The sequence below is a fragment of the Hemitrygon akajei genome, chromosome 16 (genome assembly GCF_048418815.1).
Source record: "Hemitrygon akajei chromosome 16, sHemAka1.3, whole genome shotgun sequence".
In the NCBI taxonomy this organism is placed as follows: Eukaryota; Metazoa; Chordata; class Chondrichthyes; order Myliobatiformes; family Dasyatidae; genus Hemitrygon; species Hemitrygon akajei.
Genome location: NC_133139.1, coordinates 89,731,595 through 89,759,364, shown reverse-complemented (window position 1 = coordinate 89,759,364; position 27,770 = coordinate 89,731,595). Strand labels below are relative to the sequence as shown.

The 27,770-nt window shown below is 42.1% G+C and overlaps 1 protein-coding gene across 1 annotated transcript in view; it reads right to left on the bottom strand.

Annotated features, from left to right (window-relative positions):
* LOC140740286 (PDZ domain-containing protein GIPC1-like) overlaps positions 1-27,770 on the bottom strand; it is an 80,075-nt gene that overhangs the window by 32,396 nt on the left and 19,909 nt on the right. The window contains exons 3-4 of the mRNA XM_073069422.1: positions 17,798-17,978; positions 3,302-3,414 (exon numbers count right to left, since the gene is read on the bottom strand). Coding sequence (XP_072925523.1) covers positions 3,302-3,414; positions 17,798-17,978 — 294 coding nt within the window. The remainder of the gene's footprint in view (positions 1-3,301; positions 3,415-17,797; positions 17,979-27,770) is intronic.

Sequence of the window (27,770 nt, the reverse complement as noted above, 5' to 3'; positions counted from 1 at the left end):
CCATGGTCAATTAAATACCTGATCTGGTTGTAACACAGCCTTGGCACAATGGCTTAGGACTCGCCATCCTCATCTGCCCCTGCTCCCTACAATTTCCCTTTCAACCCTGGCACCCAAAATTCTTCTCACTGTAAACTCTGACCTTATAGCTGAGGCTTTAGATGGCATTGGTCAGACCACACAGAGAATTGTGAGCAGTTCTAGGGGCCTTATCTAAGAAAGGATGCGCTGGCATTGGGTCCGGAGGAGGATCATGAGGATGTTCCCAGGAATGAGAAGTATGACAGGAGTTTGAGGGCTCTGAGCCTGTACTTGCTGGCGATTCAAAGAACGAGTCTAGGACCAGAGGGCACAGCCTCAATAGAAGGACATCCCTTTAAAACAGATGAGATTGAATTTCTTTAGCCAGCAAGCAGTGAAACTGTAAAATTCAGTGCCACAGATAGCTGTGGAGATCACTCACTGGGTATAATTAAAGTTGATAGATTATTAATTAGCAAGGATGGCAAAGAAGAATGGGTTTGAGAGGGATAATAAGTCAGTCAGGATGGAATGATAGAGCAGACTTGATGAGCCATCAACAAAAGAATTTACATCAATCCATGAGGAGTTATTAAAGGTGATGACCAAAACTTAAAGTACAAGTTTTAAGGGACATCTTTAAAGACCTGCATGTAGAGTCATAGAAATTTCAAAGAGGAACTCCAAGGTTCAGGACATTTGAAAGGATGGCATTAATTTGTGGGAAGCCAGGCGAGAACTGAAGGAGCACAGACCTTGGAATGTGAACAGGACTGAAGGCTGAGAGAGGGGGATAGGCGAGACCAAGTCATACTAGTTCCATGTGATAGAAATTTTAAACATAAATAGGAAATAAATAGTTTAAAAAATAATTTCTTTTGTGATGGTTGTATAAGAGTCGGAGTAATACAGCATGGAAACAGGCCTTTGGCCCAACTCAACCATGCTGACCAAAGTGCCCACTTAAGCTCGACCCATTTGTTCTGTATCCCTCTAAACCAGAGGTCCCCAACCTTTAAGTTATGGATCCCTTTCATTAACCAAGAGGTTCGTGGATCCCAAGTTGAGAACTCCTTCTCTAACCTATATCTATCCATGTATTTATCCAAATATGTCTCATTGTGCCAAAGCTCCTTTTTGCTGTAGCTCTGGGATAAGCATCAAATTGGTCTTATTCCTCCACTCTCTCTATGACCTTGCAAATTCTTCCCTTTAGATACTTAAGCAGTTCCTTTTCAAACCCTGCAATTGAATCTGCTTCCTCTATAACACCAGCAATATACGCTGGACTCTAATCATTCACTATGCAAGAAGAATTTAATTTGTTAGTCATCATTTGATACCCTTTAGGCCTTGCCATCTCCATAGGACACAGCTTTCTCTACATTCTTGACCATTTTAAATCTCTTCAACTGCTTTATTCCAAGGAAACCACACTTCTCCAATGCATCTTTGTAACCAGTCCCCAGGATCATTTTGGCAAACCTTTCATCATTTCCAAAGTCCTTACAACATCCTTCAGATGTGTAACCAGAATTGAACAATACTTCGTTTGTTGCCACTAAGATTTCCTTGCTCTGCTACACCTGCTACTCCTATAACCCAGGCTCCTGAATGCATTTAACCACTTTCAATAAACAATACACCCATAATATAACATTCAGCTTTTCTTAAAAATAGTCTGGAATTGTGCACTCAACTTAATATTGCCTGTTCAATACCTCCTGCCATTTTGTGATACTTCACATTTTCTTAGTACTTATTTTCATCTGCCACTTATTCACTCAAACCATAAGCAGACCTCTGTACCTCTAAATCTATTACTACCCATCTCCCAGTCACTACAATCACCAAATTCTGTGTCATCTGCAGATTTGAAAATTGCACCCTACACACCTTTCACGTCTACCCAGCACCCTGCATGCTATTTTAACCAGTTAGCAAGCCAACATTCTGTTTGCACTGCCTCATTTATTCCATGGGCTTCAATCTTGATGACAAGCCTATTGCTTGGCACCTTATCAAATGGCTTTTGAAAGTCCACGAACATCAACCATATTTCTGTCATCAACTCCACTGCTTCATCAAAAATCTCTATCAAAGTACACTTTGTCTAGAACTAATTTAAGTCAGCTTCATTCAAATCAGTCTCCACTTATCCAAGTGATTGCTAATTCTCTACTTGACATTTCTACAACTTTTCCAATTGTGGAGCTAAAACAGACTGGCTTAATGGGTTTGAACCTACACTTTTCATTGAAGGCTATAACATTTGCAATTTTTCAGTCCCCAGGTACCATTTGCAAATGTGTGTGCATTTGGCTGACACTGCTACAATTTCTTCCATCACTTCCTGTAACAAAAATTGCATTCCATCTCAATCAGGTGATTCATCTGCTCGAAATGCCCTAATACACTCAGCCTTTCAAAATATGGTCCCCCTCTTTCAAATGCTTCCACATTCACGTAACAAAAACAAATTGAATTACATCTCTTTCCTGAGGTTCCAAAAGCATATTCTTTTTTGGTGAAGATGAATGCAGCCTATAAATAACTATATAAATATCTCTCTATAAATAACTCTCTCTAAATAACTTTCCCTTTTGGACTACAATTGATCTCCTCTGACCGCTTTTATCAATTTACGTACTCAGAATATTTCTGGGGAAAATGTAATTCATGCTGATCGAGATCAAAATATCAGAGTCATGAACATTTCAGTATGAAAACAAATTCCCAGAAACCACAAGTTCAAGACAAAGTAATCACACCTGAACCCTGCCAAATGTGACCATCTAACAAGAATGATACAGGATGGCAAAAAAGGAAAGCGCCTTAGTAAGGGGAGTTTGGGCAGGCTAGAACTTTATTCCTTGGTATATAAATTAGGTGGACCATGAATAGGGTGAAGGCACAGTCTTTTTTCCAATTTTTGGGAATGACAAAATAGAAGACATGGGTTTAAAGCAGGAAGGGAAAGATTTAATAGAACTTGAGAGATATGTAACTGTTTCTTTTATTCCCCCCACCTCACAAGAAGGGTGTTATGTATTTGGAAAGTGCAGCCATTGAGGAAAGTAACCCGGGACAGGTACATGAATAGAAAAGGTTTAAGGTTATGGGCCAAACGTTGGCAAATTACCCAAACTTGGATGGGCAAATTGAACGGCCTATTTCCATGTTGTATGACCCTAAAACCATATCCCACTACTCTTTCCCATCACTTAACAGAGAAAAACATCCCCAAACTATTTCAAAGAGTCAACATGAAACAGCCTACCTCTTCTTCCACAGTGGCTACCCCTTTTGCTCGTAGACGTAGTGTTCCTTTTCCAGTACCCAGCTGCCCACCTGATGCAGATTTTCCCCCTTTGCCACGCTGACTTATCATGTCTGTAAGAGAGGCATATAATGATCAGCATTACGCATCAAAACAAACAACAGCTTGGTTCTTGGGAATTCACGACTACACCAAGTCCCAAGTCAGAACACTTTCGAACCAGCACAACCCTCCACTCCAGGCCAAGATTCAGAATGATTGGGCACTGGTTAATTACACAGACAAAGATAAAGAAAAATGCTCAGAGGATGCAGGGTAGAGCAGGCAACATCCGAGGAACAGCTGAGATTTCAATTCAGTAACTTTCCAAAATCAGCCGGTGATCTTGTGGGTGAACATCTGTTGATAGTCACTTGCTGATTAGTTGACACAGTAAAATGCCGCAGATAAGTGAAGGCTGGGGATTGAGGAAGTGGGGCAACCATCCAGTTCAAAAGCTGGCTTGTAACACAAATGCACAAATTTCTCATACTTACATTTTGATAGCATCTTTAACATAAAGCAAGGTACTTCATGGAAATGTTATCAGATAAAATTTGACATTGAGACATGTCTGGAGGTATTAGATTTGCTGCTTGGTTAAAAAGATAGCCTTTGAGGTAGATCAACTGAGAAAGAGGGAGCTGAGTTTATGAAACAAATTCTAGAGTTAAAAGGTATTAGCCACTGAAGACAGAGTGCCAATGTTGAAGTGATTAAATTTGCCAGCAATCAAGTCAAAACAGAAAAAGCACAAATTTCAAAGGTATTTGCACTGGAAGAACACAAATTTACAGGGTTCTGTGGAGAGATTTGAAAACAAGGATTAGAAAATTAACAGAAGAACATTCCCTAACTGGGAGCTGATTTAGATCAGCCAGACAAGAATGATCTGCGAATGTGTTCAATTTAGGATTTAGACTGTAAATGAAAAATTATTTCAAGTGGTGAAAGAATCAAAAATTCAAAGTACAGTTATTAGCGAAGTATGTATGCAGTATACAACTAATACTTGTCTTCCCAAAAGCAAGACTGGAACTAATGCCAAATCATAAAATCTTTTAATAACATTGCACTCACTAAAATGTGATCAAATAATTGTTACTTAATGTAGAGCAGAAGTGATTTAAGAAACGGGTTACTCCATGGACTTCTAGAGAGCAGAGATTCTGGACAGGACAGAGTGCAATTTTAATTTTTTTTCCATGTCTAGTGATTAGGAGTTGTGGTTTCCAAAAACATGCATTCCCAACCACATTAACCTGATTGGACCGGTAATAAACATAGCAATAACAAGATTAGATTAATGATAAACAGTGGACAAATTATTTGCTATGAGCCAAGACCAAGTTTAGCTCACAGTGATACACAGCCTATTTACATGAGTTCAATCACAATTCCCTCGCGGTAGCAGTGACTATCATCAAAAATATACTTAATTCACAGTGAAGCATTTTGGAGTATTTTGAGTAAAACATGCCATTGAAATGAAAACCCTCTCACTTAAAGGTTTTAGCTACTTGCCACAATCAGCAAGAGTAAAGTTCTGCAACACTCTTCCTCTTTCTCATCTCACTCCCGACACTAAAAGATGAACTGAACATTAGCCACTGGATGGGGACAAGAATCCAGAAAGAAAAATAAACTGCAGATTTTTTTTCCTGGAATCTTGTTCTGATTGATGTGCTAATTGATGCTGAGAGTGGACCCTGAACTTTCCACCGTCAAAATGCCAGTGTTGCCATCCTTGGTCTCTCACTTTGCTTCGTCAAGGGCAAAAACGTGTTGCATGATTTTGCTCACTTCCCAGTCTCAGCCATCATTAGGGAATAAAATGGGTGCATGACAATGACATGGACAGAACCTAATCTCACTCCTAAATTCACAACTGTTTATTATCATTCACAAGTCTAAAGGACAACTAAATGATTGTTACTCCAGATCTGATGCAGCATAAACAACACAACTTAAAAACAAATGATACAAGATTAGTTTATATACATAGCCTGACTGTATGTACATAAAGTGACACTAGGTACAGGAGTATCTGTACATAAGGTGACTAACAGGAAATGACAAAGTAGTGATAATGGGTATTAGTACATTTCTGAGTAAAAGTGTGCTACATTTGAGCACCACACAGCATCTCCAACTCAAGCAACTGGAACTGTACAAGAGGTTATCCTTTCACTGACACCAATGTTTCCAGTTATACTGCCCCCAACATTATTTTCTAATGGCCAAGATTTTGACCATCTGTCCTTTCATAATTCAGTATAAAACTTTGATTGGAAATAACATCTCCACCTTGCTGATAAACTACACTGGTGCACCTCAAGGATGTGTGCTTAGCCCACTGCTCTGCTCTACTCTACATCCATGACTACGTGGCTAGTCTGTCTGTCCATCTAGGTACCATATCCGATGCGGACATTGGTGACCATGGTTTTCCATACAGATCTATCCCTTCTTCTTTGGATGACTTCCATTTCCTCGATGTGTAGCCACCTGGCTGGGCTTTTGATGTACATAAACCGAGGTCTTCCTCTAGGTTTGCTCCCCTCGATCTTTCCAGAGAGTACGAGTTTTTCTAGTTCATCTTTCCACATGTGTCCTGGGAATCAGAGTTGGCTTTCTCTTATCGTTGGTATGAGTGATCTAACTGCTTGGGCTCTTCTGAGAACTTCATTTGATGTGTGTGTGTGTGGCCCATGATATTTTTAACATTCAACTGTAGAACCATAATTCAGCTGCTTCTAGTCTCTTTTCCATTGCTGGGGAAATGGTCCAGCATTCGCTTCCATAAGTCAGGATAGAATAAATGTAGCACTGCAGTATTCTGTTTTTAGTGTACATGCTCATCTTTGTCTGTTAATATGGTCTTTATTTTCTGGAAAGCTTCTTTCGCCGTTGCTATTCTGTATTTGATATCTGTGTCGCACCTGCCATCCCTTGTTATTTGGCTGCCAAGATACCTGAACTTATTGACTTGTTTGATGTTTGTATTTCCAATCTTGATCAGACATTGTGCGATGTTTGTCTTTCTGGAGATGACCATGCTTTCTGTCTTCTTGGTGTGGCTAGGCACAGCTCAAATGCCATCCATACATTTGCTGACAACAGACTATTGTTGACAGAATTTCAGATGGTGACGAGAGGGCGTACAGGAGTGAAGCATATCAGCTGGACGAGTGGTGCCGCAGCAACAACCTTGCAATCAACAAAAGGCTGAAGAACCGATTGTGGACTTCAGAAAGAGTAAGCAGAGGGATCACATTTCAGTGCTCAAGAGGCCTCAGAAGTGTAAAGGGAGAGCAATATCAAGCGCCTGGGTGCAACATCTGAGGAACCATCCTGAACCTAACATATCGATGCAGCTACAAAGGTGGCACAACAAGGGCTACATTTTATTACAAGTTTGAAGAGAGTTGGACACTCGCAAATTTGTAACTGGAGAACACTGTAACTGGCTACATCACTATCTGGTGTGGGTCACTGCACAGGATTGAATTGACGATTTCTTACATCCCTCACATACATGAGGAGTAAAAATCTTTATGTTATGTCTCGTCTAAATGTGCAAGTAATTTATAATAAATAGAACAGTCAATGTAATATAGAGCACACTCAAATCAGCATGAGTTAATCAGTCTGATGACCTGGTGGAAGAAGCTGTCCGGGAGCCTGTTGGTCCTGGCTTTTACACTGCGGTACCATTTCCCGGATGGTAGCAGTTGGAATGGATTGCGGTTGGGGTGACTCGGGTCCCCAGTGATCCTACAAGCCCTTTTTACACACCTGTCTTTGTAAATGTCCTGAATCATGGGAAATTCACAATTTCAGATGCACTGGGTCGTCTACACCATTCTGTGCAGAATCCTGCGATTAAGGGAGGTACACTTCCCATACCAGGCAGTGATGCAGCCAGTCCGGATGCTCTCAATTGTGCCCCTGTGGAAACTTTAGGATTTAGGGGCCCATACCAAACTACCTCAACCATCTGAGGTGAAAGAGGCACTGTTATACCCTTTTCACCACACAGCTGGTGTGTACAGACCACGTGTGGTCCTCGGTGACGTGGATGCTGAGGAACTTGGAGCTGATGTGTAACACAACCCCAGATCCATTGATGTCAATAGGGATTAGCCCATCTCCATTCCTCCTGTAATCCATAACCAGCTCCTTTGTTTTTGCAACACTGAGGGAGAGGTTGTTTGCTTGACACCACTGTGTCAGAGAGGTGACTGCTTCCCTGTAGGCCACCTTGTTATTGTTAGAGACAATCAATGTAGTATCATCAAACTTAATTAGCAGATTAGAGCTGTGGATAGCGACATAGTCATGGGTATACAGGAAGTAAAGGAGGGGACTCAATACACAGCCCTGTGGGGTTCCTGTATTGAGAGTCAGAGGGGTGGAGGTGAGGGTATCCACTCTTACCACCTACTGGCAATCTCAGAAGAAGACCATGATTCAGCTGCACAAGGCACGGTCAAGGCAGAGGTCTCTGAGCTTCTTGTCGAGCCTGGATGGAACTATGGTGTTGAATGCTGAACTGTAGTCCAAGAACAGCATTCACACATGAGCATCTCTCTTCTCCAGATGTGAAAGGATGGTATGTAGAGCATTGGCTATTGCGTCATCTGTCAACTGGTTGTGTCAGCAGGCAAACTGTAGGGGGTTCAGTTTGTGTGGTAGCGAGCTGCAGATGTAATCCTTGACCAGCCTCTCAAAGCATTTGCTTATTATTGAGGTGAGTGCGAATGGAAGACATTCCAGTCGACGTCATCGAAGCAGTCCTGCAGCATGGAGGCTGACTGGTTGGACCAACAGTGGATGGTTTTAATTATGGCTGCCTCATTTCAGCTTCTGCCTGTACGTCGGTAAAAGCAGGATCGAAGAGTGATCTGATTTTCCAAAAACTGGGTGAAGGAGAGCTTTGTAAGCATTGTGGAAGGGAGTGTAGCAGTGGTCAAGTGTGTTATCTCCACGAGTGCTCACCTGCATGTGCTGACAAAATTCCGGAGAGACTTTTGTCAGCGACACTCGATAAAAGTCACCAGCGATGATGAAGACAGCCTCTGGGTGTGCAGTCTCCAGCATGTTGTACAGTTCCTTGAGAGCCTGGTCAGCATCAGCCTGTGGCGGAATGTACACCACTATAATAACAGCCATGAACTCCCTAGACAGCCACTAAGGTCTGCACAACAGCACCAGGTATTCCAGGTCGGGGCAACAAAAAGATTTGAATGCATGCACATTTTGAGGGTCGCACCAAGCACTGTTGACCATGAAGCATACCCCTCTTCCTTTACTCTTCCCAGTGAGGTTTTTCAACCTGTCTGCCCGGAACAGGGAGAACCCCGAGGGCTCGATGGCATGATCCGGTATTTCTTCCATCAGCCAGGTCTCCAGGAAGCACAAAACGTTGCATTCCTTTGCTTCCCGCTGGTAGGAGATTCTGGCTGTCAGTCCACAAAGCTTGTTGAGTGTGAGCCAGGATTATGCTAGGGAGCAGCGGCCGACTTGCACACCATCTCAGCAAGACACCGGCCCTTCTCCCGAGGCAGTGGCCATGTGAGAGGCGAGTCTCCCATGGATCGCACAAGCAGGGGATCCCAGTGTAGGAAAGGCAGCACATAGGGTCAGTCTATCGTATCTGATGTGACAATCAACTACTTGAACAGAAAATGCTACGAAAATCGTAGAAATTAGTAGTATACTGTAGATTTGGAACGGAGCTCGCAAAACGGCTGCCGTACGCACTGCCATCTTAAAATCTTGAAGTATAGCTGTAGAAAAGTCAGCTCCATCATGGGCACTGGCCTCCCCAGCATCCAGGACATCTTCAAGGAGCAGTGCCCCAAAAAGGCAGCATCCATCATAAAAGCCCCCCACCACCCATGACTTGCCCTTTTCACATTGCTACCACCAGGAAGGAGCTACAGAAGACTAAAGACACACACTCAGCGATTCAGGAACAGCTTCTGCCCTCCTGCCATCTGATTATCGAATGGACGTTGAACCCATGGACAATATCTCATTACTTTTTTCCTCCTTTTTGCACTAGTTAATTTAAACTTTTCAATATACCTTACTGTAATTCAGTTTTTATTACATATTGCAATACTGCAGCCACAAAAAACTTCATGACATATGCCAGCAAAATTAAACCTGATTGTGATCCTGCATACACTGTGTCTCTCATTTGAAGCTTGTGGCAGATGAGCAGTCCAGTTTCAGATGGTGTTGAAAAAGGATTACAAAACATTACTCTTGCCCATGATGTAATTTGGTAAAATACATAGGTAAATGAGATGTTTGCATCTGCACCTTTTTCCATCCGTGGGATTTTCTGAATCAGGCTTAATACCAATGTCTTAAATGCATGAAACTTGCTGTCTTGCAGCAGCACTGTACAAAGACAAAAGTACTATAAATGACAAAATAAATAAATAGTGCAAAAAAAAACAAGGAATAATGAGGTAGTTTTCATTAACTATTCAGAAATATGACAAAGGGGGAAAATGCTGTTCTAATGTCCAAAAAGAGAAACAGATGAAAATACATGTGGAATGGCAGAAATCTAAAGAGACTGATTGTTGGCCAGTGTGATACACTAGCTTTGTTTACAGCATTAATTGGTTGACGCTGCTTCCTAGAGGACTACAGTCCCCCTCTATACTACATTGCCACCTGGTGGCAAGTCTGTATATTGCTGGAAAAAATATCACATTGGATTCTCCAAAAATATTGTGATATTGTGCCTTGCAACATTAGTTTAGGATACCAACTCAGTTAGCAGTTCTATTTGTAATAAAGTCATGTTCACCTTCTACAAACCTGTGCAGATAATTGTGGCTAATGCTTTCAGTACCAGAGCCAAGTTCTTACAGATACTGCTCCTGCTCTCGGTTAACATAAAAGATCCCATGCCACTACTTTAAAGAATTCTTCTTATACAGATAGCATCATAGGCATATGAATATGTAGAGAATGGAGAGATGTGAACCATGGGCTGGCAGGAGGGATTAAGTGCCATTAGCTTAATTAGTTCAGCACCAACACCGTGGGCCAAATGGCCTGTACCTGCGCTGTACTGATCTCAGCAGGAACACCGCGTTCTTTGCCGGTATACCACGCTTCCTGCAGTGCATGAGCAAATGACTGAAATGGGACAGCTGTAGTTTCTACTACCCTGTCTGCAACTTGATGGCCACTACTCCACCTACAGGGAGTCAAACTGGTGTCGCAGGGCTGGCTACCATACTCCAAGCTGATCACACTGACTTAAACCCCATCCCTCAGACAGGATCACTTAGACACCACCTCCTTAGCTCAAACAGCAAAGTACAATCACCACTACAATGCAGGAATTTTACACACAGCAAGTTTCCTAATGATCTTAATCAGATAAGTATTGGTATATAGAATGAATTGTAAATATTATGCACCAAAGAACTTCCCAGCTTTTCAAAATTATGCCTTCAGATCTCTAACAACCACAGGAGTAGAAAGTAGCTCGGTTTAACAGCTCATCTCAAAGGCACTATTTCTGAAATGGCAGTCTCTCATATTGCAATAGGGCTTTGCATTTGAGTTCAAGTTTCTGGAATCCAACATGAACTGAGAGACTTGGCTCAAAGGATGAGCAACGTCTGAGTCAGAACCCCAAATACACGATTACTATAACTTGCAGTAAGAAAAAAATAAATACATAGCTAACTGGAAATATAATAGCAAGAGGGCACAGGAGCCTCAGGTCCCACACAACCAGGCTCACAACCTTCACATACCATGGATAACTTCACTCACCTAAATTCCACAACTATGCTCATCTTCAAGGACTCTACAACTCATGTTCTCAGTATTTTTATTTGCACAATGTCTTCTTTTGCACATTGTCAGTCTATGTGTAGTATTTTTCATAAATTCCATTGTATTTCTTTATTTTCCTGTGAATGGCTGCAAGAAAATGAATCAAAGTAGAATATGGTGGCCACTCTATTAGGTACCTACTATACCTAATAAAGTGGCCAGTGAATGTATGCTCATGATCCTCTGCTTCTGTAGCCCATCCACTTCAGCATTCAATGTGTTGTGCATTCAGAGATGCTCTTCTGCACACTGCTGTTTTAATGCATGGTTATTTGAGTTACTGTCACCTTCCTGACAGCTGGACCAGTCTGGCCATTCTCCTCTGACCTCTCTCATTAACAAGGCATTTTCTCCCATAGAACTGCCAATCACCGAATGTTTTTTGTTTATCGCACCACTTTATAAACTCTAGAGCAAGGGTTCCCAACCTGGGGTCCCACGAACCTCTTGGTTAACGGTAGGGGTCTGCGGCATTAAAAAAGGCTGAGAACCTCTGCTCTAGAGATGATTGTGCATGAAAATCCCAGGAGATCAGTTTCTAAGATACGCGCACCACTCTCATTCCACAAAGTCATGAAGATCACATCTCTTACCCATTCGGATGATTGGCCTGAACAACAACTGAACCTCTTGACCATGTCTGTATTCTTTTATGCATTGAGTTGCTGCCACATGATTGGTGATTAATTGCATTAATGAGATTTACAGGTGTACTTAATAAAGTACATATTTTGATAATGCATTGAATTTGACAACCTGCAATATAATCGAGAGTGCAGCATTCTGCTGGCTCTGTGACCTCTCAGTACTAATTCTTAACTGATACATAGAATGAGGATTCTGGTTAAATAGAGCCTGGTTCAAAATTCAGAAAAAGGGAATGATTTCAAGTCAGGATCTCAAAATAATGAGGAAAGACTCAAGTAACTAAACCCAATGAGGCCTGAGAGTGAAAAACTGCCATCGAGCCCCAATGCTGATCAAAGCTTCCACACCTTCTTGAAGGAAGAATTTAAATTGTCCACAGAAAGGAAAAACAGTGAACTGTTAACAGTTTAAAAAGAGGATCCAATCTTCCTACTTAGCAGTTGGACAGCTAGCTCTGTGGCAGCAGCCTGGCAGACAATACTCAAACCTCGTGGGAATAAGTTCCAGTTTAGAGTTCAAGCACAAAATTTTAAGGTTTCCAGTGCAGCAGTCATTACCCTTCACGTGCTAAACCAAATCCTTGTCCACTCTCTCAAAAGCACACCTTGAAAATATTCTACCTTCTATTATTTCTCGTACATTTTAAGGTGGTACATACAGCTCATATGACTAAGGATAAGCTATTTCATTTTTATTCCAATAGATCTCCCTACTGTGACATATGTAATATTGGAGAAACTTCATTAATTCATGTGGTTTGGACTTGTCTGAATCTTGAAAAATATTGGAAGTTTTTCAAACTTTTTCCTTACCTTTTAAAGTCAATTTTAAGCCTAACCCTCTGACGGCCCTAATCAGTATTGTTGCAGGACAAGATATTAAGCTGAAGGCATCTGATTTACATATTTTGGTCTTTAGCTCTCTTATAGCCAGGAGGACACTTTTGTTTAAATGGAAAGATGTTTTTCCTCCTACTCACGCTCAATGGTTATGCGACATTATGTCATGTTTAGATTTAGAGAAGATTCGTTGTTCAATTTCTGAATCTTGTCAAGACTTCTAAACATTGTGCGGACCTTTTCTGAATTATTTTCAAAACCTGTTTAAACTCAGATGTTGGCTATTATTATTTTTTATTATATGAGAAGATATTTTACCTTCTTTTCTCCTTAATGAACAGCTTCGGTCTTGGAAGGGGTTAGATTCATTTTTTTGTAATAAATTACCGTAGATGTCGGATTATAAGCCGCTACTTTTTTCCCACATTTTGAACAGCTTTGAACACTGCGGTCTTTACTACGGTGCGGCTAATGCATGATTTTTTTTCATGCCGCCAAAAACATTTTGCCTCGTAACAGTAGACCAATAAAATTGATGAGTAGTTCACAGAGGTCCAATGAAATTGTACGATAAATCAAGCGCACTTTCACAATTAAATTATTGTAAATCAGTCATTTGTACTCACCCTCATCAACATGGAAAACACTCGAAGAAAAGCATTGTGCTGCCTTTATGGCAGTTATTTAGTTTATAATATTTTCGCTTAGTAATTCATTTGTTAGTATTTTCTAGTTAAAGTTAGAAGTGTTTTAACTATATTTGTTTTCTGTACTACATCCCGGGATGCTATGACGTCACATCCGGTTTCGCCGCGTCTTGTGGGAAATACCGGTTTGCGATAAACGGGAAGGTGGGGGGCGAGCAGCATTAGACCCGAGCGAAACGCTGCTTTTAAGTTAAAGGCGATCAATAACTTTTCCTGGTAGGCTGCAGTATATATATTTTTTACCAGTCGTTAGGAGATATTGGAATGTTGTTCAGTAAAAAAGTATACGCAACGTAATTTGTGTGTTACCGATACGTATGTATATTTAAAAGTAGCCGCGTTACAGGCACGGTTCGAAAAAAAGCATTTGCAATATGTATTTGTTTATGTTACCATATGGATTTAATTAAAAGCTAAAAAATCCTCACGTGTAATATCTTTCTGTGTAAATATCTCATATTACAACGTGGGACACCTGCGGCCTAAAATCCGGTGCGGCTTGTACAAGTACAAAATTGATTTTCTTTCTAAAATTAGAGCCAGCGGCTTTTAATCAGGTGCGCTCTGTAGTGCGAAATCTATGGTAGTATAGTTCAATATAACTATTGATTAACTTATATGAATACGGGGTAATGAGATTGTTATTATGAACAGATATAATGTAATTGGTAGATTTTTTTAATCTTTTTGACCTTTTATATACACTTTCTTGTACTCTGTATTCTTCAATGTAGAAATTAATAAAAATATTGAAAAAGAAAGAAAAGTACACCTGCACATTTGGTAGAAAACTAGGTTTCAATCTGGTGTCCTGGCCAATATTCATCACTCAAAAGCAGTTTTCCATGTGCACAAAATGGATGCCAAGATTTCTACATCACAAAGAACTTAAGGGAATCAGTTAAATATTTGGCCAAATTTTAATCGATTGCATATGAAGCTAATTTACTGTTAAAAAAGACAAGCAGATTTGGAACAAGAAATGAACAGGCTACTGAACTGAAAGAAAACTCTTCAATGAAGCAGCATAGACAGTTGCTGCAAGATGATATTACTGATGAGACAAATCAACTACCATGTAAACACCTAAAGGTGATAATAAATCTAAAGTCATATCAACCTAACACAGAGGGTTCACTTGGGTGAGGGAACAGGCACGTTTCCAAAGACAGATGTTTGATTCCCCACTTCAAAATGCAAGTTTCAGGATGGTAGAGAGAAGATACACACCCACCTTCTCCATCATCCAATTTCTGCAGGAGGCTCAAGTGAAAGAGATTTCCCCAGGAAACACAGAAGTTCACTAATAGAAGTTTTAGAACTTGCAGGTCAAGTTAGTAATAAGGAAGGCAAATGCACTGCTCACATTCATTGCAAGAGGCCGGGAATACAAAAGCAAGGATGTAATGCTGAGGTTCTAAGGTTTTGATCAGTCTGCATTTGAAGTATTAAGAGCAGTTTTGGGCCCTATATCTAAGAAAGGACAATCTAGCATTGGAAAGGGTCCAGAGGAGGCTTACACAAATGATCCTGGGAATGAAAGTGTTAGCATATGAGGAGCATTTAATGGCTCAGGGCCTGTACTTGTTAGAATTTAGAATAATGAAGGGGGGTCCTAGTGCAACCTATCAAATATTAAAAGGCCTAGACAGCGTGGACATGGAGAGGATGTTTACAATAGTGGGAGAGTATAGGACCAGACAGCACAGCCTCAGAATAGAGAGGTATCCCTTTAGAACAGATGAGAAGGAATTTGCTCAGCCAGGTGGTGAATCTGTGGAATTCATTGCCACAAATGGCTTGGAGACCAGGTTATTGGGTATATTTAAAGTGGAGCTTGACAGATTGGTTGTCAATGGAGTCAAAGATTACAGGGAGAAGGCAGGAGAATGGGGTTGAGAGGGAAAATAAAACAGACTTGATCGAATGGTGAGAAACTCGATGAGCCAAATGGTCTAATTATGTTCTTATGTCTTATGGTGTTTTGCATCAACAGAACTGCTTGAGTAGGGAGGGGCATGCAAAGATGTACCCCTAACAAATATAAAGGTGGGAGTAGAAGGAATCACAGGTTGAAAATTATGTTGCCAGATAATTTCAGAAAAAGCATCAGGGGTGGAGGCTGCAAATTCTTCTTGCTCTAACATCCCATGTCAAAAAGAAGTTAGGAGAAGAGGAACTGGTCTTAATGAAATGATAAAATCTTAGGGCAGATTGAAGATAGGGAACAAATTACCCCTACCCTACCCACCCCGTTAGAAGGAGTGAATTTCCAACAAGACTGAAAATAGCAGCATTTATATGGGGGACTCGAGCATGCTCCCCAATTCCACATGATCAAGGTGGAGTTCCTAGCTTTAGCTGCATTTCTTGTGTACTCCTCATATTCTGCAGTTCTCCGTAGGCCAAAAATTTCTCTCAGCTTTGAAGAGATAGTGACAGAATCAAACACTGGGATAGAAATTCTTAAGATCCACAATCTATAAAGAGGAAATCTCTTCCCAACACAGTCTTAAGACGATGATACTACCTTGAGACTACAGAACAGAACAGTGCAGGAACAGGCCATTTGGCTCACAGTGTTATTCTGAACTAGTTGAACTAGTAATCAAATGTCTAACAAAACTAATCCTTCTGCCTCCGTCATGCTCATATCCCCCTAATCTCTGCACATTCATGTCCCGGTCTGAGAGCCTCCTTAAATGATTTGAATCTGTTTGCTACCACTGCCACCCCGCAATCACATTCTGGACACCACCACTGCGTGTAAATCAGAAACTTGCCCCACACATTTGAACTGTACCCCTCTCACCTAAAAGCATGCCCTTTAGTATTAGACACTTTAACCCTAAGAAATAGGCACTGGCCACATACTCTCCATCCACGCTTATCAATCTTTAAACTGTGATCATGTCTTCCCTCAGCCTCTGAGGCTTCAGAGAAAACAATGCAAGTTTGCCCATCCTCTCCTTACTGCACATACACTCTAATCCAGGCAGCATCTTGGTGAATCACATCACAGCCTCTTTGGTATCTGCCCGTCAAGTCCCCTTAAACTTAAGTTAATAACACGCGGTCATATGAACTGGGAAGGTAGGTCAGAGGCTTTTGAAACTGCTCTGCCATTCAGTCAGATCATGTGAATCTGACTATAACATCAACAATATTACCATTTATCCATGGTAACCCTTAACCCCCTTGAAGAATCTATAAGCCTCCACCTTAAAGATTCAAGACTAAACTTCTACCATTCTTTGAAGACAACTCCAGACACACACCCTCATATGATTTCACTGCTTTTATTGGTTAGCTCCTTAAATTCCTAGTTCTAGATTATCCCAGAGGGGGAAACATCTTCTTACACCTACTCTGTCAGGATCTCTCAATCGTATGCTCAATCAAGTCTGCTCTTAATTCTGGCCTCCAGTAGATACAAGCTGGACCTGCACAGTGTTTCCTCACAAGTAAACCCATACATTCCAGGTATTAGTCTCTGAAACACTGTCACAAAAACAAAATCTGGGGAAATACTCAACAGGTTAGGCAGCAACTGTGCGAAGGAAAATGGCCAACATTTTGAGACTGCAAATCTTTATCAGAAAGAGGAAGATGCAAGCTCGCTGGGTTTTTCCAGCTTTATCGACTCAAAGTAAAAACAAATTTGCTTCCTCATTCTGCAGGCTCATAAACCTGAAATGTTAACTATTTCTCTTTTCTCAGATGCTATCAGACCTGCTAGGTTTCTCTAGCATTTTCAGCTTTTGTTTCCGATTTCCAGTATCTGGAGTTTTTTTTTGTTATGTTCATCTCCCCTGAAGTGCTGTCAAATATAACATATCACCAAAACACTATACAGCAACCCAGATGTGATTTCAATAAAGTCCCAGACAACTGTAGAAGCGTTTTCCTGCTTTTCTACTCCATTCCTTTTACGATTAAAATGTGAGTCTTCTTCATTACCTGCTGTATGTGTATGTTAAATGTTACCAAGCGGTTACCAAGATCTTTATGAACATAAACATCCATTGACTTGTTTTCCCACTCCTCCTGTCAATGCATCCAAGCTCAGTTCCCCATATTACAATCCATTTCACCCATTAATTTGTTTACATTCCTTTGTAGAAATCTGGCACCCTCAAGTTTCCCACTTTCCTTCCATCAACCAACTTAACTACAATACCATCCCTGAAAGATTAATGAGGTAACAGCAATTTAAGTATAGTAGGTGTTCCAAGGTGCTTTATAGCAACATTGTCAAACAGAAAGTGACATCAAGTCATTCAAGGAGATAACAAGTTAGATGACTAGATGTTTGTCATGGGGTGGGTTTTGGAAAATATCTGGAGATAGAAGATTATAACTTAATTTGAAGATGACTCACTCACCAAAAGCTTTCAGGGGCTCCACAAGACGTAAAGTGAATAACTGCCCCTTCACGAGACCTTTCAGAAGCTTGGCAACTTCGAAGTGGCGGGAACCAATGACGCTCTGGCCGTTGATCGCCTCAATTAGATCCCCAACCTTGATGACTTCCACTCGGTCAATAAGGCTGCCTTCCTTGATTCTCTGTCAATTAAAACAGTGTTAAGGAAGGCAGGGGTGAGGTTAAGCTCTCCTGTTTCTTCATCATACTAAAATGCAAAGACTTCTTTGTCACTTTGCCAATGTCAAGGGAGTAGAGAAAAACGGAGTGTTTTACACCAAGAGCCTAGAATGACAGCATTGACATCGACAAAAGAATCATTAATGAGATAAGTGGAAACAGTGAGGAAAAGCTATGCAGCCATCATTCTACAATGATGGGGAAGTACCCATGGTACTGATCTCTGATGTGCAACGCTCTTTCAGAGAAAGGTTGGCAGATGTGAAGAGAAAGCTGCTGAGAGAGAAGTCAAACTCCCAGGTGGAGAGAAGGTTTGTCTTGCCTAGCTTGTAACTTGATATGGACATGACAGACAAGAAACTCAGCAGGTCAGACAGCATCTACGGAGGGGAATAAACAGTTGACATTTCGGGCCAAGACCTTTCATCAGGAATCCCGACAAAGCGTTTCAATACAAAACATCGACTGCAGAAACGCTTTTGTCTTGGATAGGACATTTTACTTTGCTGTAAAGTAAAATGTCCTATTTTTGTTGTGGACTGGACCAGGTTTGAAATACAAGTGTCTGAGAACCACATTTTAATTTGCACAATCCTTTCAGGAAGTGTTCTTTTTAAAATATGTTTAGGAAACACCCTTTCAGATGGCTGCAATTCCCATTCTCCACCCTCCTCCTCCTCCTAAAGTCAGAACACATTTTCTCCCTCTCTACTCTCAATACCAGTGCATTTCAACTTCCTGTACACCAGCCTGTCCTTAAACAGAGGAAACCCCAGGACAGAAATTAGAGAACCTTACAGCCCAATGTGTCCATAACAGCTCTTTTCAAAGGGTTTTTACAATTACACTCCGTTGCCACTTTATTAAAGGAGGTATCTAATCCTACACGTTGATGGTCGTCTGTTGCTGAGCCCATTCACTTCAAAGATCAACATGTTGTGCATTTAGATTCCCACCCGCACACCACTGTAACGTGTGGTTACTGTCACGTACCTGTCAGCTTGAATCAATCTGGCCTATCTTATTAACGAGGCATTTTCAGCCACAGAACTGCCACTCACTGGAAGTTTTTTGTTTCTCACACAATTCTCTGTAAACTCTAGAGACTATTGTGTGTGAAAGTCTCAGGAGTTTGAGATACTCAAACCACCTTGTCTGGCACCAACAATCATTCCATCCTCATTGTCACACTGATCACATTTCTCCTCCATTCTGATATTTGGTCTGAACAACACCTGAACCTCTTGACCGGGTCTGCATGCTTCTATACAGAGTTGCTGCCACATGATTGGCTGATTAGATATTCACATTAATAAGATGTACATGTGTACCTAACAAAGTGGCTACTGAGTATTAATTTAGTGTCAGACAGAAACTACTCACTTTTAATACTGCAGTAACCAGTAAAACAAATACAACAGAGATGGATATGATGCTGTATATTGATAGATAGATAGATAGATAGATAGATACTTTATTCATCCCCATGGGGAAATTCAGCATTTTTTCCAATGTCCCGTACACTTGTTGTAGCAAAAACTCATTACATACAATACAATACTTAACTCAGTAATAATATGATATGCATCTAAATCACTAGCTCAAAAAGCATTAATAATAGCTTTAAAAAGTTCTTAAGTCCTGGCAGTTGAATTGTAAAGCCTAATGGCATTGGGGAGTATTGACCTCTTCATCCTGTCTGAGGAGCATTGCATCGACAGTAACCTGTCGCTGAAACTGCTTCTCTGTCTCTGGATGGTGCTATGTAGAGGATGTTCAGGGTTTTCCATAATTGACCGTAGCCTACTCAGCGCCCTTCGCTCAGCTACCGATGTTAAACTCTCCAGTACTTTGCCCACGACAGAGCCCGCCTTCCTTATCAGCTTATTAAGACGTGAGGCGTCCTTCTTCTTAATGCTTCCTCCCCAACACGCCACCACAAAGAAGAGGGCGCTCTCAACAACTGACCTATAGAACATCTTCAGCATCTCACTGCAGACATTGAATGACGCCAACCTTCTAAGGAAGTACAGTCGACTCTGTGCCTTCCTGCACAAGGCATCTGTGTTGGCAGTCCAGTCTAGCTTCTCGTCCAACTGTACTCCCAGATACTTGTAGGTCTTAACCTGCTCCACACACTCTCCATTAATGATCACTGGCTCCATGTGAGTCCTAGGTCTCCTTGACACAGTATAAGTCAAATCCATGGTGCAAACGATTGTAAGGGTACATAGCAACACTTGGAAGTGGCTTACTAAAAACAAATTGGTGACACTTAGTAGATGGAAGTACGTTTGCCTTTTACAGGAGCTTTGGAAGAGGTAGGAAGCACTTACTGAGCAGTTAATGACCACCCTTGACATGAAAGTGAAATGGTACCGTGTGTAACACCCTGGCAAAGGTTTTACTGCTAATGTTGCAGTGATTTCATGGAATGGTCTTTCTGCAGAAGGAGTGTTCGGGTTACCGTTGGAGATAAGGGATGCTTAGGAATGCGGGCCATCCAATCAGGAGAGTGGAACGAGAAGGTTCTAGAGAACACTGGGGAACAGTTTTGTGACTGACGTTGGTGGTGGGTCTTTGTTCAACAGGAGATAAAGAGAGAAAATGCTGGAGAGACCCAACTGCAGGACTATTTGATGGAGCCCAGACACGGAGATCAGCCAAGGATCAGTAAATATGGCTTTTGGAAGATTTGAGCTACAACCTGTGCACATTTGACTGCCCAGTTATAATGGGCCTTTCTGTTTTTTCCTTTACTAACTCTTTGGTTAAGTTTACATTCCCAAATATACTTCTTCATAATAGTATGCAATCTCTTATTTCGTACTGACTGGCTATGGCAGAGCAGCAAATCACACAGCATTCACACAAACCGGGGTCTGGGTGGGTGAGACATCCCAACCCCATGGATTTGGCAAGACCAGTCATATTCTCCATAGACATACAAAGCCGAAGAAAGGTAGGCTCTCGCAACAGAAGCCAATGGTTGTTAGCAAGGGGCTACCAAGCCACATTTCCAGAGACGCCCAGTGTTACGTACCCGTGACACGTGACAGTGGTACCCTTGTCACGTGACTGGGGTTGAAGTTATACTGGACATGAGGTAATGGTTTTGTGATGGTGGAGTGATGTCATTTTCCCGCCAGTAGAGGTCATGTGACAGGTTTTTTCTACAGGGTATAAAAGGAAGACCCACCCTGTCAGGTGGGGCAGTTCGTGGCGGAATTTGCTAAGATGACTTCATGTCACTGCGTGATTTAATGTGATGACGCAGTTTAGTTAAAAATGAAGTTTTATATAATGCCTAAAGTTTAAAAGGTCACTGCCAACGGTTTCTTTGCTGATGGAGAGTGAACAAAAGTTTGGAAGGTAAAGATCGAGGAGAATCGATTTTCGAAGGTGGAAAAGTTCGACCTTGTTTGATACTCATTCGGAAGGATTGCGTTGACTATTCTCGTTGTTAATCCCTGGGTTGACCAGAAAGGATTGAGAATAGTGTGGGAAGAAAGGTCAGTACTTTTGAGCCATTATATTTTATAAAATTCTTCGTGGGAAAGTTCGACGCCGGGGAATCGAAGGACATCGACGTGGAAGAGAATTTACATCGTTTTAAAAAGTCTCTCCTTTTAAAAGTACTGTGAGCTTTTGAACTTTTGGCATATCGCTCTAAAGAACTGTTTTCTTTCGGCATACCGTTTTAAAGAACTGTTTTTTTTTCAATACCGCTTTAAAGAACTGTTTGAACATGCCACGCTATTAAGAACTGTGACTGTGTCGCACAGCAGCTGAGTTCCGATTACGTTTGGGTTTGTTTACTTTTGAGGGGGTTTGTTTCAGTGTTTAATAAACGTGTTATTTGTTATAAAAACCCTTGCCTATCTCATCTATATTTATTGTTGCCTGAATACGTAACACCAGTAAAAGGGTGTTTCATTGTGGGGGCTCATCCAGGATTGAATTCATTGAACACTGCGTGATTGCCCCAAGAACTGATTAAGTGGGTTTGTGTTTAAGCCTGTGTTAACTATTGTCCAGGAAGGTGATTAAGATACGTGCTTATGGACGCCGCAGGGGTCAAATGTTGGTGCGATTCAAAGAGATTACCTGTAGCTAACGCTTGTGTTCTGAGCAGGGTAGATATCCACAGCCCAGATGAATTGCTGACTGGAGTTTATGAGCACTATTAATGCTTTAGATAAAGTTACGATCATGGAGCAATGGTTTGGCCAAACGGCGGACAAAGGTTCCTTTATAGATCAGATTAGCGCTGATGTTATGGGAGTGAATCTGCCTCGTACCATTGGAGTACCCAGAGAGGCAGAACCATGTTTTCAGAGAAGGGAGTGTAGGCAAGGGTGCCGAATTGGAAGCCAAGTTTCCCGAAGCTGAGGGCGGAGACTTTAAAGAAAAGTAGCTCTCATTTCTGCGGAGCAAGGGGAAGGTTTAATGAGTCCTCCAGCACGGGGTGAAAATTCTGAGCTGGTATTGGCCCTTATGTCCCTGGCAGATAAATGGCAAAGTGCACTGGCAGGAAGTCAAAGTTATTGTAGGCTGAGGATATTCTCGGGAGTGAAGCCCACCCCCAAGGGGGAGGAAGAATATGAGACTTGGGTGGAGCAGACCTGTCAGATGCTGGATGAGTGGCAGTGCTCTGATAATGTGAAAAGACAGTGACTGGTAGAGAATTTTCAGAGGCAGATGTGGGAGTAGCTGAGGTCCTTGATACGGTAAGTATTGGGTTGTCCAGACCTGGTCAAGAAAGGTGAAGCTTAAATTCTTGTGGGAACAAATATTCCTTTTGTGAGGAGGCTAGTGGGAGCCTGCAAGGAGAAAGCCGGAGAGAGCTTTCTGAAAACATTGCCCATTCACCCTGTGTTCAGAGCTGTTTTTGAGGAAGTGCACACCTGTTCTAGGCTGGATGATGAGCACAAACAAGGAACTGTGTGCTACACCCAGCCCAAACTCGTCACGTCATGGCCTGGGGAAGTAGCTACAGTGACAGGAAGTGCCAAACTTCACAGAATGCCTGATGCTGAGGCTCTCTTGGTGGGTGACCGTGAAGAGGAATCAAGTTTACCTGCTGGGGTACCAGTGAGGCCGAACTGCAGAAGTTGTTGATCGTACAGGCAAACAGGTTGACAGCGATCGTCAGGAACACCTTGGAGAGGGAGGTCACTTTCAGGTGGGGAATGCCGATGGCACACCTTTTCCCGATGAATGTAATGATGAATTGGAGTTTCTGGAATTGAAATTATCTGTATGGTGCCAAGTTCGAGACGAGGGCTGACAACAATCCATTGACTGATATCCTGATCTTGGCAAAATTAGATGCCACAGGCCATCACTGGTTGGCGGCGTTGTCCGCCTATGATTTCAGCCTGAAGTACCGGCCAGGGAGCCGGAACACTGATGCGGATGCTTTGTCCCGCAGGGCTGGAAAAGGATGGAGAGTAGGAGAGCATTCCTGCACCTGGAGTTAAAGCAGTGTGCTGGTTTTCCCTCACAGAGAAGTCAGAGGCAAGGCGATGACAGGATCATTTGGGAGCTTATGGTTGTGCCATTCCACAAGCTTACTTCCACCTGACCACTCTGAACACAAAGCAGTTGCCTGAGTTGTCCAGGGGAAGTGGCCACCACTCAGCGAGATGACCCTTGTATTGGTACCATTTTGTCAGCTATTGCAGAAAGGGATACAATCCAAGCTGAAAAGGTGAAACACCCTGCCGTATCTCTACTGCTGAGCGAATGGAACAAACTGGAGCTGAGGAACCAGGTTCCATACTGGGTCACGTCTCTTCCAGACAGGCCTCAGCATTACCAGTTGGTTCTGCCTGTGAAGTAACAAAGGATTGTGTTGAAGTCACTTCATGATGATTCAGGTCATTTGGGGTTTGACAAGACCTATGGATTGGTCAGAAATCAGTTCTACTGACCCCGAATGAAGCCCGCGGTCAAAGACTATTGCAAGTCTGCATTCAATATATTCAAAGATGCTGTCTACAATGCCTGCTCCTTTATCACATTTGCAGTGTGGAACCACTTGGTCTAGTATGCACGGATTGCCTCTCTATAGACCCTGATTTCAGCAACACAGTGGATGTCTTGGTTATTACTGATCACTACACCAGATATGTTCAAGCCTTTCCTACAAAGGATCAGAGGGCAGCCACCATGAACCACCTTCTACCTCTGGGACAAGAGGTACGTATTGACCCAGAGCCTGACATGGACCTCATACCTACTAAGAGGATTCTGCGGCGAATTGGGAGAACAAAAGAACAAGCAGTAGAAAGGCCTGGAAGGGACTTGACCACTAAATGTGGTACAGACCTAGAGAATGAGGAAATGGAGTATGGCATTTGCTACCCTATGCAAGCTCCCCAATAACTGACAAGGAGATTCCCAAACCTCCCCACTCTGATGGAGATGAAACAGGGGGACTTAGCAGTGGACAGGCAGGCTTGTGGCTGGACAATGAAGAGAGATTGGGCTCTAGACTGACTGGGAATGAAGCCGAGCTCAGCCAAGTGACGGAGGACTTGAGTTGCCGGAAGGCCCGAGTAACGGACAGGGAGAGGACACTCCATGTAGACGGGGAAAATCCCAGAGAGTGTCCGAAACTAAAGTAGATGATGGGATAAGGAGGTTTCAAAGAGTCAGGAAACCTCCAGATAGGATGGGCTATGTCGCACTGGGGGAAACAGAGTGCTGCACCTATTTCACTAGTGAGATGTCAGTACCATTTAGACATGGATCAGAGGTTCTGAGGTCATGAAATTCCTTTGAAAACTGTATTATTGATGAGGGGATTATTTCTAGTCATGAGGACATGATATTTTGGTGGGGGAGAGTGTAGCATCCTGACAAAGGTTTTACTGCTAATGTTGCAGGGTATTTCATGTAATGGTCTTTCTGTAGAAGCAGTGTTTGGGTTACTGCTGGAGATGAGGGATGCTTAGGAAAGTGACCCATCCAATCAGGAGAGTGGAACAGGGAGAAGGATCCAGAGAATGCTGGGGAGCAGTTCTGTGACTGACACCAGTGGTGGGTCTTTGTTCAGGGGGAGATAAAGAGAGAAGACGTTGGAGAGAGCCGGTCGCAGGATTCGATCTGGTGGGAAAACGCAATTCGATGGAGCCCAGGCACAGAGGTCTGTTGAGGATTGTCAATATGGCTTTTGGAAGATTTGAGCTCCAACCTGTGCACATTTGAATGTTTAATTATAATGGGCCCTTTTTGGTTTTTTTCGTCTTTACTAACTCTTTGGTTAAGTTAATATTCCCAGACATATTTCTTGTTTAATTGTATGCAGTGTGCGATCCGTTATTTCATGTTAACTGGTAGTAAATCACACAGCATTCACACAAACTGGGATCTGGATGGACAAGACATCCTATCCGCACGGATTTGGCAGGACCAAAGTCATATACCCTCTGACGTACAAAGCTGGTGAAAGGTGGATTCTTGCTATAGAATCCAGTGGCTGTTAGCGAGGGGCTAACAAACTGCATTTCCGGTGATGCTCAGTAAAAGGGGTTTTCAAATGTTTCTGGATTATGCAGTAGTCCTCTTCAGCACTGGATGCAGAAGTTACTACAAAAAGTAGTACTGTTACACCCAGTACCAATTTGCTGGGCAGAATTTTTCAACAAGAGATGTCAAACTTAGTGGAATTACAGTGTTGCACATTAATTTCCAATCTCCTGGTCTGCTGTATATATCTGGGTCAGGCCTGATAACCTCCTGGGTATTGACCCTTTCCAGGCATAGCTGGAGGGGTGACGAGTCTGCATTCTGCAGTCACAACCCCAGAGACCTACTCTTGGTCTCCACCTGATAGGAATGCATGTCCCAAAACACTGCAGCTGTCCTGGCAGTTCCTAGGAATTGCTGGCAGTCCTGCTGTCAATGAGTGACCAGATGAGAAGTAGACCTCACAAGAACAGGCAACCCACAGGCCACAAGCTGTGTTCCATGGCAATACAGCAAAACAGAAAGCAACTTGCAAGGTCCGAATTAATGGCTGTGGCATCACTCCTAACTTCCTGCAGCAACACCATTTCATGAACAGCAGCTCTGCTTAGTGGTGATGTTCAGTATTACCATGTTCAGAAGCAACCAACTGTACAAACTGTATGCATCTCCAAACCAGTTCCAGAAGGACTTTTAGGTAGCTCTCAATTAAAAGGTAGAGTTAACAAGAAAGATAATGCAAGGATTTTCCAGTCCAATACTGAAAACATGCAGCACAGAGATCATACCAATAGAACAGCTTCTAATAAGAGATACACAAGCAGCCAAACACTGGGAGTGCTGGGGATCAAGTAAAATTAAGAGCAAGATTTGAATTACTGTGAGAGTTCTTTACCCTTTCATTGCAGACCACAATATCCTACAATATTAAATCTGTGTTCCCTTCAAGACCACACCAATGTCACAATTATAATTGTAAAAGTTATTGCTTATGATGAACACTGGGACAACTACCATTTAGACATCCTGAGTGTTTAAGAATCTGTTTAGTTTTTGAGAGTTTACTTTCTCAAGCCTCTTCCAGAAAGACCAGCACAACTTAGGTCTGCAAAACCTGCAGGACAGGTTGTAGACTTCAGGTATATCACTGCTAGGAACTTGGCTCTCAGTGGCACAATGCAAAAATCCTTTTCGCAAGGGCAGGAATGCAAGCTGCACACCATACAAAACGTAGGCAGATGTGCCACACAGCTGTAATTAGGTGAGATGCTACTTGTTTCAGAACCATCAGGTATGGGAATTACAAGGTATCTGATCGCAAGACCCTTCAACAGATTGTAAGAGCTGCTGAGAGAACCATCGAGGTCTCTCCCTCCACCCGACCCCATCCAGAACACATCAGCAGCTCTGCATTCACAGAACCCTCAAATCTTCAATTACGTCCCACAATCTCTCAGCCCTCCTACCATCAGGCAGAAGGTACTGCAGTACAAGAACAAAGACTGCTAGGCTGGGTAAGGGCTTCTTCCCCCAGGCTGAGAGACTTCTGAACACCCTACCACCACCCAGTACACATTATTTATGACAATGGCACTATCTGCAATACTGTTGTATATTTAACTAAATGTCATAAATGCACTTAATTGCATACCTACAGAATACTTTTTAAAATCTGCTATTATTGTCTTATTTTATGTCCAGTATGTGATAATATGTACTGTGTTTTGCACCTTGGTCCATGAAGATCGTTGTTTCATTTAACTGCATACGTGTATGGTTGAATGACACTAAACGAACTAGCCCAACCCCTGAAACAGAGCACATCACTTACTTAGCACAATCAATTGAAGACTGTAGGCCATAAACTTTTAACTGTTTCAATTTAAGTGCAATTTAGGGATGGCATTGCAACACACACAAAATGCCGGAGGAACTCAGCAGGCCAGGCAACATCGATGAAAAAGAGTACAATCGACATTTCAGGCTGAGACCCTTCATCATGAAGAGTCTTGGCCAAAACATCAACTGTTTACTTTTTTTTCCCCATAGATACTGGCTGACCTGCTAAACTACTCCAGCATTTTGTGTGTGTTGCTTTGGATTTTAGTATCTGCAGATTTTCTCATGTTAAGAATGGCCCTGAATGCTGATCTTCCCAAAAGTGCCCACATTCTATAAAAGTGAAATCATCTGCACATGCTGGAATGCAAATATCCAAAACCAAGGCACAAGTTATGTGCAAATCGGAAGTGTTATTTGCATTGTTCTCTCTAGACTGC